The sequence below is a fragment of the Panthera tigris genome, chromosome C1 (genome assembly GCF_018350195.1).
Source record: "Panthera tigris isolate Pti1 chromosome C1, P.tigris_Pti1_mat1.1, whole genome shotgun sequence".
In the NCBI taxonomy this organism is placed as follows: Eukaryota; Metazoa; Chordata; class Mammalia; order Carnivora; family Felidae; genus Panthera; species Panthera tigris.
The window spans coordinates 182219721-182236464 of NC_056667.1; the positions used below are offsets into that span (position 1 = coordinate 182219721).

At 36.1% G+C, this 16744-nt stretch overlaps 1 protein-coding gene across 10 annotated transcripts in view; it reads right to left on the reverse strand.

Moving 5' to 3' along the window:
* RFTN2 (raftlin family member 2) overlaps nt 1-16744 on the reverse strand; it is a 136068-nt gene that overhangs the window by 80826 nt on the left and 38498 nt on the right. For all 10 annotated transcript variants that reach the window (XM_042995001.1, XM_042995002.1, XM_042994995.1 and 7 more), the window contains 2 exons: nt 3837-4020; nt 2249-2363 (listed from right to left, as the gene is read on the reverse strand). In XM_042995001.1, coding sequence (XP_042850935.1) covers nt 2249-2363; nt 3837-4020 — 299 coding nt within the window. The remainder of the gene's footprint in view (nt 1-2248; nt 2364-3836; nt 4021-16744) is intronic.

Sequence of the window (16744 nt, forward strand, 5' to 3'; positions counted from 1 at the left end):
CTCCTATACATGGACATGTTGAGATTGTAACAATGCATGAAGCCTTAAAAATAACCACAAATTGTCCTTTATATCAGGTGTCCTGGGAGAGAAGAGGGAGTGGTAAGGGGGCATGATGTTTTTGCAGGTGGAAATGGGTAAATTTATTGTCAGTTCTTTCTCTAGGTCTTATTAGTTGATTTGGGTGAAAAAGTACAGAAGGCTTTTTCTATTACTAGAAAGTTTTAGCTGGAAACATTTGGTAGCAAATATAGTGTTAATGTTTTTTTCCAGTTTTTAAATCAGAAGATTGATATTTTTAAATGTTATTTTTACTTTAAAATCCTGAGAAAAACACTTATAAATCTAATTTTAAACATAAAACAAATATTGATCTAAAGTTAAAATGACTTAAAATCTAGCTATTCAACAATAAACTCTTTATGTAAGACAATTGTTCCAAAATAACATTTGGCATTCATCTACTGCTCTTGTTCATACATGGGGCAATGTTCAAATAGTTCATGTGCTATGTTTCCTGAAGCTTTTCTCTTCATGAAATAAATCCATTACTCTGATTGCTGAAATAACAGTACTTTCCTGTTTAAATAGATCTTTAACTGTGTCCAGGAAGTCAAATGCAAAACAAGGGCTCTGATGGTGATCTATTAAGACTAAATTAGTAGTTACATTTTGTTTCAAAATAAATTTTCTGGAGGGAATTTATTCCCAGAAAAACAAGTTGAAATCTCCCAGATTAGTAGTAGTAAACAGTATGCATAGCTTGTTTATAAAAATCTAGTCTTTTTCCCCCACACCCAGAAAAAAAAAAAAATCTAGTCTCAAAGACTGTTCCTGAAAACCTTATTGAATGGTGACTTTATACGTAAAAGAGAAATATCATTAGCAGCTCTAACTGGCTATATACAAATTGTAGACACTCTGACACACAAGACCACTTAAACCTTGGGAACAATACTAGAAACAGTGAGCAAACCTTAGTTTCTTACTTGAAAGGAAATGCCTTAGGTTTTTGGCTATATTCATTTAAATAAAACCTAAACCCTACAAATGTATCAATGCAACTAAGAAAAACTTTCACTTAAAATCCCATCAATTTAGAACACTTATAAATGTACAATTTTTCTTGGTCTTAATCAATATGCATATAGTGTTCAATTTTTTGTTTAAGTTTCAATTAAGTTATTTTGTATAGACTTTTCTATCTCAACAGTCAATATAGTTGTTACGTTTAGTCCCCATAAAATATTGCATTGTATGGATGTACCATTGCTATCTCCTCAATTTTCCAATTATTGAGAATCTGGCCCCTTTATTCACTGTTGATTAAACTACTTTGTATAAAAATGACTTTCCCCCTTTTCAATTAATTTCTTGGAATAGATTCTAAAGAATAAAATGGTATTTATGATTTTTTTGACCAGACTGATATCCAGAAACACCTAATTTACTACAATGTACTAATTTATTACGATGCCAGTTGCGATATGTGAATGTTTTCTTAAAGCTCTTCCAACACTGGATTTAATACCTTCAATTTAATTTCTCAGTTAATATTGGTGAGGTATTAAATCTCAGTTTTATTTTAAAAATTATTAGTTAGGTTGAACCTTTTTCCAAAGGTCTGTAGTTTATGTTTCCTTTTGTATTTTGCTGTCTGTGGATTCTGTCTGTCCATTCAAGACTGGACATTACTTTCATGCATTTGTATTCATTTTATATATTTTTTAAATAAACCCCCCTAAGACACACTTATTGGAGATCCCCCCACACTGATTCTTTTTTTAAGCTTAATTTTCCTAATATATAAGTTATATTTATATTCTCAAACTCCTCAACTTATTCATAATTCAGTATGTCTATTCTTTTGTTTTCTTCTGTATTTTTTATAGGTAAAAAAAATTACCTCTTTATCTCATTTGAAATGTGTGGAGTCTATTTTACACAGAGCAAATTGTCCATTTCCCCAGCAGTTGTTTTCTGGGATGGTTGTTTTCCCACTTTATTTCATTGGGTTTGTTTCCAAACTTCTTATAGGTGTGTAAATTTATTGCTGGCATTTCCATTGACCTGTATTTCTGTTTCTAACTCTGTATAATTTAGTATGTGTGCTTCAATATGTTTTAACTTCTGGAAGAATAAGTCACTTACCATTTCACTGTTCTTTTTAAGGTAAGAAAGGAGATTGATGAAGAAGAAATACCAAATATTTCTCAATATCACATGAAAAAATGTATACATTTAGTACCTTTTCTATCAGTTCTTTTGCTATGTCATTTGTTTGTGTCTCATAAGTTAGAGGACATTCCTCAATCACGAGCCTTGGGCGTCTTTGTCCACTGGATGCTGCCGAATGCTTCAGGCTGTAACAGAGAATATACCCATGGTTGGAAGTCAATTGATCATTTTCAGCTAATGTGCTTATGTAAAATTGAGAGAGCAACTCACAAATAAGGTCAAGGCAATCTTTTTGTTGTTGTTATTTCAAACTTAATAATGGTGGTCTTTTTAGGTAAAAATACCAGAAAAACAGGTTGAATTTTCTTAATATAAACCTCTATTAATATAATTTCTGATTTGATATGGAAGAAAAAATTCAACAGCGGTTTTAATAAAAATTGTAAGAAATGATTTTAGATCACTGTTACACTTGATTATTGTACAAAAACGTTAGTCAAGGTCCTCTTTAAATGCAAATAAATATTGTCCTGTCTTCTTCCTTTTTTTTCTTTTCTGATCATTACCCTTTGCTTATTCTTAGCCTTGTCAGAGCACTACTAAGTCCATTTGAAATAATGTTAAAAAAGACAAAATAATTTATACATGGTTTATAAGATTTATAATTAGAAGTGTTGCTACTGTGTGATAAAATGACATGTTTATTTAATAATGCTTGGAGTATCTGATCAAATTCGATCTCATGGTGAAAGCTGACGCCTGTACAAACCCTCTCAGACATGTATAAATAGGCTTATACTGATAAGTAGCAGGCAGTGTCCCTTAAAAGCACCTTTCTTTGCTTAGCCCTTTCTTAGTTAAAGCAATCAATTGTTAGGCCATCACTAAAAAGAGAAAACAGTTTTTACCCTGGTATTTGGGATGGATTGATATAGTTAAAGAGTTGGGTGAAAAAATTTAATGTGTTAATCAAAGACATTGATTTGGTTATTTTCGCTCCTCACTGGAAAGGGCAATTGTATTTTGAAAACTATCAAACTTACAAGCTAGGCTGGCAAAAATGGTTGCAGTATTATTTGGGAAAGCAGCTACCAAAAAAAGTGAAAAAAATGAACTAAAATGGATGGTCTTTACACTCCCCCCTTTTTTTTTTTGAAAAGGCTGAAGTCTATCAATTTGTGAGAACTCTGCACGTAGGCCTTTCTGCTGTAAACTGCTTAGAAGGTAGAGCTAGTTTCTGTTGCCACTATTATTAAAATAGTATAGGACAGTTAAAAAAAACACTCAGTGAAAGTGGACTTCATTGGTCCAGTCATCTCTTTTAGCCCAGTGACAGGACCTGTAGCTGACAACTACTCCCTCATTTGCTGAAGCTTCTAGGTGCTTCTTGAATCTATCTTCCTTTTCCTTTGTTCACCGACATCCTCATCTAGGACCCATTTGTCTGCAAGGGGCTAAAATCAAGGAAGAGTTTTAAAAAGGAGGGAGGTGTAAGTTTCCTTCTTTCATTCCAGGTTTAACCACTAGAAAATGTGCTCTCAACCAACCCCCCTAAATATCCTTTATTCCCCATCATTACGTTCAAACTTTCTTTTCTTTTAACCAAAGAAAACTGTCTCGACAGCTTCTTAGCCTGTTTCCTTGAGCACTAGGCTTACCTTAACTTCAAGCGCAATAGCACTACCCTGTACAGGTAACTTGCAGGTAGGTGTTTTCGCTGCCCCACAGGTTGTATAACAGGATGAATAGCCCCAACAATATATCCTTTAAGATAGTAGTCTTCAACTTTTGTTACTATATCCGGAATTGAATTTATCTTGATGACTTCTGGGTTTGGCGAGGCTGAAATATCAAATGCAATGAGAAATCGCACATTTATAAAATTGAATTATATGTTACTTCTATTTATGTGTGACAATAATTAATGAATGGAAAGCATATCCATGTGACTTAATCTCAAAGTTACACTAACATGTATTATATATTTTCTAAATTAATTTCAGAAAAAAGCAAAAGTAACCTTATAAGCTGGTAAATATGTAATATTACCAATATGTCTTATTGATAAGGTAAGAAATGCCTTATATTTACTTTTTCAATTAAGGCAGCTTTATTTTTTAGAATTTCATTTTGAGTGATGGTATTCCATTAATAGATATGGAAGACATACATATGAGAAACAATATTAAGTTGGAGAGCCAATTGTTTTTATAATTCTGAACAAGCTGAGATGCATCATTGTTAAAAATAAAATTCATACAAATCTAAAAATTAAAAGTGGGTGTAATGATATTTGTTAAGCAAAAATTGTCAAGTGCTTTCTTATTTCCAATTACACTTCAAAAGCATCATGTTTTAAGTTTCTTTGGGAAACTAAACATGATTTCTTACGGCACTTATATAAATGCTTGAGTGGAGGAATTGAAAAAGGAAAGGTATCCTGAAGTTCTTTTTAATAAGTAAAATTTCTAAATGTAGAGGAATTTTAAATGCAATAGTGATATGTAATTGAACTAGCCCTTTGAAGCAGGGCAAATCTGTAAAAACTATAGAGTAGTACAATGTGTACAGTTTTTAGTAAAAGGAAAAGGGTGTGTTATTTGGGAAAATGTTCTTAATGTTCAAGCAGAGTTAATTTAAAAAACAACTTTATTTTCTGTAACAATATTTCTCATTTTCTGGAGAGAAGTCAAGAATTAATATCTAGAAATAGACCTGCAATTTGATTATCTCTTGAGTAACAAAACATATGAACTTAATTCCAGGCGTGAGCAGTGCTGGCTGTTGGCCATCTGTCAGTCTGGTCCGTGGTGTCCAGCAAAGAACTGTGGCTAATTGCCTGAACACAGGAAGGAGGTTAAGAAGCAGACAAGGAAGAAGGGTCAGAGGAAATCCCTGCCTCCTCTTACATTAGTATCCACATGATGGAACAAAAATCCACCAACACTGGGTATTCATGCCAATGTCTCAAAAGAAAACAAAACCCTCAATAGAAAAGTTATATAAATTAAGACAAATCCATTTCCTCAAAGTCTCTTTCTCTTTTGGATTTACACTAATTTATTTACAATGTATTTTCTTCATCATTATGTATAGGGAGAAATACCAAAGAGAATGATCCTGGACTTGGAAGGAAACAGCTGGGTTTCATCGTCCAATGGCCCTGTGCTGCATGGTTGTGTGGCAATCACTCCATTTTTCATTTGGTTTTACTTTTTCAGTATTTTAACTACCAATCCTATTCCCAAACAAAGAAACTGAAAAACTATAAAACACAATAAACCGTTAAGATTAAGGAATGATACATACATAACCCAAACCTATTTTTAGGATTATATACTAATTCCACAAAATTTTTTCAAAATGAGGCCTTTTTAATGGATCTTGCTGTTTATTATAGGAAGTGGAAATGCCTTACTTAGCATGATACTGAAGAATCTTCATAGTCTGGCCTCTTTCTACTTATTCAGCCTTCACTGTTGTCATCTGTTTTCTTGTAGGTCTTGCTTTGGCAGGCCTGTACTACTGCAGTTCCTGAACCTCACATGCTGTTTCATGCCACCAGGCCTTCACTTCCTTTCCTGCTCCCTGAGGCTGGTTAATCACTTCTTCCTCTGTGTGTGCATTCTACTAGTTCCTTTTCAGACTTTATTATAGTTGCTTGTTTATATGTTTGTGTCTGCTGTTAGACTAAGAATTCCTTAATGGCAACGAACCTACCTTATTTTTCTTTCTATGCCTAGCATTTTCCTTAGGTTATTATTATGTTAAGTTGGAAATACTGTTCATTAGGGAAACTATGAAGTAAAATTATTGCATAAAGGAGGGAAAGCCATCAAGGTTAGCTGGTAAATTCAGGAACAAATGTACACATTATCTAGGACTTGTTGGAGAGAGACACAACAGGGAAAGAACACACAAAAAGTGTTGCAAAACTGTTACTCTTTTGATTATAAAAGTGAAGGTGGTCAAGAACCTAGTGAGAATCCAACCAGGTAGAGTTAAATGTCATATTCACTTCTGAATGGTCTAGCTTCAGGCCCCATTTTAGGTTCCTTAAATTAATCATATTGCAATGAGAAAATGACAAAGAAAATGAGGTAAAAAGTAATGAGAAGTGGAACTACACTGGATGTAATTAGCTCCACCTTGGAGTGAAATCTGGAGAAAAATTTGGGAGACCTTATCACATACAAAGAATGAGATTGTAGGCTTAGAGAGCTTCAGGATCCCGCTGGGCTTGCTTCCCTTGCTGACTTGGTTGGAGTCACTGTTTGGTCCAACGTTGTCTTACCTAAGTCTACTCTCATACATACCATTGCTTGGAAGGAAACCCCAGAAATCAAGAACTGAGGATTGGGAAGAGGCTGACTACTTTAGTTGCTTCATACAAGTAAAATCATACATTACGGTTGACCCTTGAGCAACATGGGGGTTGCGGCACCAACTCCCATGGTCAAAAATCTACGTATAACTTTTGACTCCCTAAAAACTTAATTACTAATAGCCTACCGTCAACTGGAAGCCTCACCAATAACATAAACAGTCAATTAACGCATATATATATATATATATATATATACACACACACATATATATTATATACTGTATTCTTATAATAAAGTAAGCTAGGAAAAAGAAAATGTTATGAAGAAAATCATAAGGAAGAGAAATAAATTTACAGTACTATACTGTATTTATCTAAAAAAATCTGTGTGTAAGTGAACCTGTGCAGTTCAAATCCTTCTTGTTGGGTCAACTCTATTTTTTTGTCTTTTTGTGACTGGCTTATTTCACTTAATACAATATCCTCACGGTTCATCCATGTTGTAGCATATGACAGGATTTCCTTTTTAAGACTGAATAAGATTCCATTGTATATATATACCATATTTTGTTTATCCATTCATCCATCAATGGATATTTGAGTTGGTTCCACTTCTTGGCTATTGTGAATAGTACTGCTATGAACGTGGACATGCTAATATCTGTATGAGATACTGCTTTCAATGTTTTTGGATGTATACCCAGAAGTGTGATTGCTGAATTATACGGTAATTCTATTTTTTAAAAATGTTCATTCATTTTGAGAGAGAGAGCACATGTGAACAGGGAGGGGTAGAGAGGGGAAGAGAGAGAATTCCAAGTGGGATCTGTGCTATCAGCACAGAGCCTGCCATAGGTCTCTATCACACGAACTATGAGATCATGACCTGAGTCAAAATCAAGAGCCAGATGCTTAATGGACTGAGCCACCCAGGTGCCCCTGGTAATTCTATTTTTAAGTATTTGAGGAATGGCCATATTGGTTTCTATAGTGGATGCACCATTTTACATCCCCATCAACAGTGTACAAGTTTTCTAATTTCTCTACATCCTTGCCAACACTTGTTTTCTATTCTTTTTTTTTTAAATAGTAGCCATCCTAATGGGTATGATATTTCATTGTGGTTTTGATTTGTATTTCCCTATTAGTGATGTTGAACATCATATGCTCATTGGCCATTTGTGTATCATTTTTGGAGAAATGCCTTTTCAAGTCCTTTGCCCATTTTTAAATTGGGTTATTTTTGTTCTCAATAAGAGTTCTTTACATATTCTGGATATAATATTTACTTCCATTTCATAGGTTGACTTTTCACTCTGTTGATTGTGTCCTTTGGTACACAGAAGTTTTTAGGTTTGATGTAGTCATATTACCTATTTTTGCTTTTGTTGCCTTTGCTTTTTGTGTCATATCCAAAAAATCTTTGCTAAATCCAATGTCATGAAAGTTCTACCCTATGTTTTCTTCTAGGAATTTGATAGCTTAGGCTAATCTTTAAAGACTTTTTTTTTGAAAAGTACAATAGCACTAGATTATTGGTTTAAATTTTTTTTTTTAACATTTATTTATTTTTGAGACAGAGAGAGACAGAGCATGAACGGGGGAGGGTCAGAGAGAGAGGGAGACACAGAATCTGAAACAGGCTCCAGGCTCTGAGCCATCAGCCCAGAGCCTGACGCGGGGCTTGAACTCACGAACCGCAAGATCATGACCTGAGCTGAAGTCGGACACTTAACCGACTAAGCCACCCAGGCGCCCCTAGATTATTGGTTTAAAAAGGTATGCTATGCCTTCTTTCTCAAAATGATGCCAGAAAAATGAAAAACTTTGATACTTTCACATTGGCTTTACATGATTATTTTAGGTAAGGTAAGTTATAAAATGAATACATAAAAATCATGAAAGTATAAGAAATTTTAAAGTTTATTGAAAAAATACTATTTACCTGACAAAAGTGAAACACAAAAGAATGTAGATTGTAGTTTATAACTTAAAATAATATATGAGTGGAGATGAGCATTTCATCTTATGAAAGCGTGTCTTTGTAAATTATACAATTCAATATAAGAATGAGGGATGTGTGTTGGCTTGGAAATCTCTCCTGGCATTTTAACCACTCCCACTGGCCAGGTGTAATTATAGTGGGTATCACAAGCTGTGTGAAGTTGGTTGTTTTTCCATATGGCATGACTAGAGAGAGTGCTTGAGGTTTCAGTCAACAAACCATTCAAGGATCACTTGAATTATAACTGTGAGTTCTGGTTTCCTGGTTGTTGCCTGAAAACTTGCCATTGTTAACCTCTGGCAATATCAAGAGAGCCCCAATCTCAGAATGGGTGTCAGGTACTTCAGAGAAAAGCCCAGGACTCTTTTAAGAAATGTGGCATTTCCAATACTCCTGACATCCCAGAGGAAAAAGTTCTGTGGAAAAAAGGGGACACAAGGGGTCTGAATCTGAAAGTGATTTAGAAGAATTGAGGCCTGAGTGTAAAGAAGTTTTAGGAATATTTTTATTGCACTTAGTGTTCCTTTTTTATGTATGGAGGAGAGATAGAAGGAATAATTGACGTTTATTTTATTTAATTTATTTATTTTTTTAATTTTTTTTTAACGTTTATTTATTTTTGAGACAGAGAGAGACAGAGCATGAACAGGGGAGGGGCAGAGAGAGAGGAAGACACAGAATCCGAAGCAGGCTCCAGGCTCTGAGCTGTCAGCACAGAGCCCGACGCGGGGCTCGAACTCACGGACCGTGAGATCACGACCTGAGCCGAAGTCGGACGCTTAACCGACAAAGCCACCCAGGCGCCCCAATAATTGACGTTTAAAAATGTCTCAAAGAGCTTTTACCATTGGTAAGAATTAAATTACTAAGTGAGAAAGTAGTAAGTCATAGTTTAATTTGTGATTTTTTTCTCTCTTAGCAGTACATAAAGTAATGGTGTGTTTTACAATCAACAATGTTTTGGAGTCAATGAAGAATGATAATTATATAGCAAAGAAGTGGTTGCAAATACATTGGCTAAGAGAATGAGGATTTGGGGCACCTGGGTGGTTCAGTCAGTTGAGAGCCTGACTCTTGATTTTGGCTTAGGTCATGATCCCAGGGTCATGGGATTAAGCCCACATTGGGCTATGCACTGAGTGTGGAGCCTGCTTGAGATTCTTTCTCTCTCTCCCTCTGCCCTCCTCTCCCACTTGTACACTCATTCTTTCTCAAATAAAAAATAAAATAAATTAAAAAATAAACATAAAAAAAAGAGAATGAGGATTTGAAGAACTCTTTGTTTGGTAGTATATATGTTCCCACCCCCCACCCACCCAAATTTGAACAGGGATAAATTCTTAGTTCTTTTCATAGTTCAAAACACAGAATGAGAGAAATCTGATTTAACACATGTTCATTTGGTGGGGGAAGGAGGAAACCCTAGAGACTTTAGCTGCCCACAAATTAATTATAAGTTAGCACTTAACCTAATGTGATCATAGTCATCTGAAAGAAAACGGTTTCCAAACTGGCTCACTGAATTCTGTGCTGAGCAGACCACCATTGGTATACTTCCTGTTTATTTTCCTTCCCTTTCATATTTATCACCACCTAAATAATAATCAGAATATACTAGTATATTCACCTAATTATCTTATTTAATATCTGCCTCCCTCACCAAAATGAAAGCTTCATGAAGGTGGGGATATTCACATTTTGTTCACCTCTATTTCTTTACACCTAGAACAGCACCTACCACATCAATAGTTAGTTAATATTTGTTGAATTAATAATTGGATTGTGTTCAGTTTAAGGGCCAAATTAGAGACAGACAGTTTGAAGCTGGATTATGTTCAAAAAAAGTGCTCAGGATAGCAAGGGGTCTGAAGACCCTTACAGGTGTTCTTCAACTATGTGCTAAATAAGTGAGGGATAGGATACCATCTGGATATATGTCAAGGGCTATCGCACAAAGAAGCTGGCAGGTTTGACACTGACTGAACAGTGGTGGAGACAGGTACACAGAGGAGTATTCACCCAAACTGCAGGTGGCAGGGAAGAAAAATAGGACTCTGACATGCTCAGTTGTTTAAATCTATGTATGGTAAAGACATATGGCAAAAAATTAGAGGTAAGAGACTTTTGCTCCATGTAACTGGAAAGCAGACTGCCAGCAGCCTCAAAAACCTAGTACTCAAATAAACCCTCAGCTTACCAAAAAAGTTCTCACAAAGCATCCACTTCTTCATGAGAGGCATGGAGCTCCCTTCAGCTCCCCTCACTACCATGTGTGTGTTGGACTGGGGTAGCATATCCCAAACTTAAGTCATTGAGCACACTTTCAGTTTTTGTCTTATCTGAGTACCATCTGTACTTCCATATCATTACAGTTCCTCTTTAAATTTTCATTTTAATTTTAACCTTATTTCAGGGGTTTCATGGGTGGCTCTGTCAGTTGAGCATCCGACTTCGGCTCAGGTCCTGATCTCACAGTTCGTGAGTTTGAGTCCCACATCAGGCTCGCTGCTGTCAGTGCAGAGCCTGCTTTGGATCCTCTGTCCCCCTCTATATCTGCCCCTCCCCTGCCTTCCCCCTCTCTCAAAAATAAATAAACATTAAAAAATATTTAAACTTAAACTAATTTCAAAAGGAATTTATATTTCTCATAGGACTGTAAAAGCAGAATTACTTACCATGAGCAGAAAGTTGTCATACAAATAAATACAGCAAAAACACATTATATTCTAGCTTGATACTGTTATCTACCAAAGATTCTGAGCCACAGCTCTATTCTCTTTGTTGAAAAGTAAAATTAGCCATTAGAGATGTGTTAAAGATATATTAACTCCAAGCTGATTGGAAGGCTTAAAAAGAATTGAAAAGAGCACAACATTCTGAGACTCAATGTTATTTAATTCTGTGCCTGTATGCACAACTTGAAAGCATCTCATATCCAGTGCCAAGTGATTTTGTAGAGGCTTGGAGACCCACTAAGAAGGAGCAAGGACATAACAATAGTAGCAAGGAGACAGAGGACATCAGAGGGAATAAAATGAATTACAAAACTAGATAAAAGAACTATTAAAACTTTACATACAGTCTGGGGTCACTTAACAGGCTTTCTACACTTCACTGTCCCAAATTGATTATTATAATGAACTCATTCCCTCCATTCTCTTGTTTCAGAACATGGTTTTCAAAGGCAGAGTTATGTAACATATTAAAAACAATCGCCAAGAAGATAGCTATGACAGACTAACATTGGTGCTTAAGGGGGTTCCTGTTCAGGTGGAGAATGTATTTCTAAGGAACACCTCATTCTCTGGTGATGTCAATGGAATAAATCCGGGTTTCCAGGTCAACTCCACACCCTCTTGCACTCTCACTAAAGTAAGGTCTTGCATCTCAAAGCAAAAGAAATGTTAATGCATTAAACACACACACACACACACACACACACAGTAGTTTTGGGAGGAATAACAAACTGAGAAATCTAGAAAAGTTAGGGAGGGAGAAAAAATTGTATAAATATATTTTAACATAAGTTTATGTGAAGATCATGTTTGTTTTGGGCTCAGTGCCTTACATTAATTATTCAACTGTCTCAAGTGTGTATATTCTTCTATCTGAAGGTCTGTGTCTTTTGATAAATAGCACTCATTAGAGACATAACAATTATGGTAAGTGCTTAAAAATATTTATTAAAGGATCAACAAATGAAAAATTAGGTGTAACATTAACATATTTAATTAACAGAGCTTCAGGGTGCTCATGGAACATCAGTTTAGAAAACAGACCCTAGAACCTGGGTGCAAATCCCAAGTCTGCCATTTACTAGGTACTTTGCACCCATGTTCCTTAGTTTCCTTATCCGCAAAGTGAGAGTAATAACAGGATCCACCCTATAGGATTGTCAGAAGGATGAAATAAGTTAATGTTTGTTCCTAGAAAGTATCTGGCATGCAGTATGTGCTATATAACTGTTGGTTGCTTTGTTAAATAAACTCCTCTCCTCTGCAAAGAGAGGAAATGCAGTATCCTTACTAAAAGCATTAGGCTTTGGAAGCAAATCACCCGGGTTCAAGTCAAGGTTATACCATTTACTAGATCTGAAACAAGTTACTTTGTCTTTCCGAGACAAGGATAAATAATAGTAGTAACTCCATAGAGTTCCTCAATAGTAACTGTAAAACAGGAGCCCAGTGCCTAGCACAAAGTAAACCCTCATAGGTGTGCCTATTGGTGATCCAGTCAGAAAAGAGAGCTTCAAATGAAGTTGCCTTCAGAGATACATCATTGTTGGTTTTAAAAAGCTCCTGAAAGATTGTTTTAGAGATTTGGGTTTATTCCAAGCACATGGCCTGCTCCCATCCTGTAGAATTCTAGAGGTCCCTAACTCACACTCTGGATCAGAGGCCCTAACACATGCTCTAGATCTCATGTCCGTAACTCACCCTGTGGATTAGGCATCCCTAGCTCACACTCCATATCAGGGGTTCCTAACTCACTGACCTATTACACTGAGTTTTGGACTCAAATGCCTGAAGGCTCTAGGCTGATAAAACAAAGAAAGGAGCTGTTCTGGAGGAGGCTGTGGGACCTGGAAAAAACTCAGAACTTCATCCAAAGACAGCAGTAGCCCTGGCTGAGGGCTGCCATATGGGCAGGCGAGCCTGGCTGTTATTGGATCTTCTAATTTTTAAGAAGACCCTCAAATCCAGATTCTTATGTAATATTTGCCAATTTAAAAAAAAACGACAGTTAATTCATATTTTAACACTGTACACACCAAGTGAAACCTGTCTGAAGGCTGAATATGGCCCATGTCTCCTTGGCTTGCACCTTCTGCTCTGGGTCACCCCAGGGACTCTGCAGACTGGAGCCTGCTCAGGTCCAGGCCAGGCCACCTAGATCATGTTAGACAGTGTTCAGCATCCTAGGACACAGAAGAATGATCTGATTCTTCCTCATTAGTGGGAAGAGGAGAAGAATGGTGATAGAAAGGCTGGAGTTCACTCTTTTTAACAAACTGTTCTCATCTGACATAGAGACATGCTTTAAACATGCCAGCATCATACCCAGGAGCAAAAAGAGGAAAAATAAATCTGGGAATTTTTTTGAGAACTTCCCTTCATGTAATTCCCTCAATTCTTACTAATGTTTTAAGCTGTGCTGAAAGGAGACTAGAAGCCTGATTCAGTCGAGACATGTGAGGAAGGGGAGAGCTAGGTACACAGAGTGAGGAATTTTCATCAGTACTCACCAGAGTGAGTAATCAAATTTCTGCAACAGGTTTGATGTTTGAGGCCAAGACTTTGATTTGATGTCTTTATACTGGGGCAGTAATATCAGAGGTTCAATTACTTTTTTTAAAAAAATATCTTATTTTCAAGGAACCTCTATACCTAACATGGGGCTCGAACTCACAACCCCAAGATGAGGAGTCGCATGCTCTACTGACTGAACCAGCCAGATGTCCCGTGGCTCTATTACTTTTTAAACCAGGAAATTCAGGGGGAGGTGGTGGTAGTTTTGGCTAGAATTTGAATAGCACAGGTGGTTAGCAGCAGCTGCAAGCCATCCGTCTTGTTCTTCCTAGCTCCCAGGCCACCGTCAATTCTTTTTCAGCTCTTTGGGAGAAGGAGCAAATGGTACTGTTCATAGCATTATTGGGTGTGGTTGATTACTGTTAAATTGATGCTACATAATTTTTAAATGCTTTATTATGCCTTACAAGACTATTGTGAATAACTGATGAAAGTGTTTGTAATTGCTTTGAAAACTATATACCAATGCAAAGTGGATTTTTATAACTAAAACTGAAACACATTGAAGGTCAAGCAACATTCTATCACTTATAGTTTTAAAAAATAAAATGTTAATAGACTTTTTAAAAAATAATTCTTTTAATGTTTATTTATTTTTGAGAGAGGGAGGGAGACAGAGCACGAGTGGGGGAGGGGCAGGGAGAGAGGGAGACAGAATCCGAAGCAGGTTCCAGGCTCTGAGCTGTCAACACAGAGCCTGATGCAGGGCTCGAACTTAGAAACCGTGAGATCATGACCTGAGACAAAGTTGGACGCTTAACTGACTGAGCCACCCAGGTGCCCCATTAATAGACTTTTTTACACTCATTTGCTTAAAAGCTTCATAGACAAAGATCAAATTTTAAAAATAGAAAAATTCACCATCCAGTATAAAGCTATGAAATTGCTCAATGTCGAAAGCTTTGCTCTGATGATGTCACTCTATGAAAACTGTCCAAGACGTGTATGTTCTTTCCACCAATTTACTTCTGAAGATTGGTATGTGTTTTTGAAATATTTATGAAACATTGTTTCCTCAGATAAACATACAATGTACAAACACTGGCAGTAATTTTATCATATTTTCAAAAGGCAATAAGACTGCAAATCTCCATAGATATCTAGCAATTATAGTAAAAATTAATAAGTAACATATACCAAGTGCATATTTTGTGCCAGGCACTTATGTGAAATCCTTTACATGTCTAATCTTGATTAACCCTTACAAAAACTTCATAAGGTAGATATTATCATTATTCTCAGATGAGGAAACTCAGGAAGAGAGAAATTTGGTAACTTGCCCAAACTGCTAGTAAGTGGGTAGGCTGTGATCAAACCAGACAGAATGACTCCACAGCCATACACTCTGGTGCCTATAGGAAAGTAAAACTTCATTGATTTGGATCATGTTAATATAGAATTTGTGAAAATTCTGATATGAGCTAGGCTACAGTTTTTGAACTATAATAAATTGTTAAGCAATTTAATGTATGGATATTAAAGGGATATTTGGTTTAATTATCAACATGCTTAAAATTATTTAGAAATATGAACTGCTAGATGAACAATATCCAAATTATGTAAGCTTTTATGTTTTCAATGAAAGATTCCATTTTGGTAGTCACTCTTAGTTGAGGTAATATAACTGTACTTTTAAATATGGCAAAATTCTACTGAACTACATGGTTCATTATTATAGGCAGATATATGAAAGATCAAATTATGACCATTTCACACTCCTGCAGCCTTAATTTCATTGCTGCCTGCGTCATGTGCTACTCTCTATCCGTTCTGTTTTATTAGTGGGCCTCAGACAGACCATGTAATTTTCTCTCATTTCCAAGTCTGTATGTCTTGTCTTTCAGCCTTGTTTGCCTTACCCACACTTTCTACTTAGTTTTCTTTTTTAAAAGAAGCCCAATCATGAACTCAAGCAGGTTCCACAATGTCAGCACAGAGCCTGATGTGGGGCTTGATCCCATGAACTGTGAGATCAACCTAAGCAGAATTCTGAGTCTGACGTCCAACTGACTGAGCCACCCAGGCGCCCCCTAGTCTTTTTTTTTCATCTTTTAAAAATTTGGGGGTAGGGGTTGAACTATCACATACAAACAAAACAAAACAAAACATAACACTATCAACACTTGGGTAACCATCATCCGTTCAAAAATCAGAAAATGGTGGGCATTCCAGAAGTCTCCCCTTTTGCCTTTTCCAATCACAGTCTCCCTCTCCCCTCTGTACTACGTTGAGTTTTATGGTCATCATTTCCTTTCTCTTCTTTTAGTTTACTATCCAAGAATGCAGCCTTAAACACTATAGTTCAATTTTGCCAGTTTTTCAAGTTTTATATAAATGGAATCATAAGGCATATACTTTTGTGTCTGTCTTCTTTTTTAGTTTTTATTTTTATTTTCTTTAAAGTAATCTCTACACCCAATATGGGGCTCAAACTCACAACCCCAGGATCAAGAGTCATATGCTCTACTGACTGAGCCAACCAGGCACCCCCTGTGTCTGCCTTCTTTCATTCAACATTATGCCTGTGAGATTCACCTTGTGTAGCTTGTGTAGTTGTAGTTCATTCATTTTCATCGAAGTATAGTTGAGGTTGGCAAAGTACTGCCTATGGCCTATTTTATAATGAATGGTAAGTTGGTACTACAATGGCAGAGCGGAGTAATTGTGATGGAGACCACACGGCTTGTAAAGCCTAAAATATTTACTATCTGGTCCCTTACAGAAAAAGTTTGCTGACTTTTGCAGTATAGTGTTCCATTGTGCAAGTGTACCACAATTTATTTTTCTAGTCTCTTGTTCTTGGATTTCTGTGTTGTTCATACTTTTGGGTTATTAAGATCTATAAAGAACTTATCAAACTCAACAACCAAAAAATAAATAATCCAGTTAAGAAATAAGCAGAAGACATGAACATTTTTCCAAAGA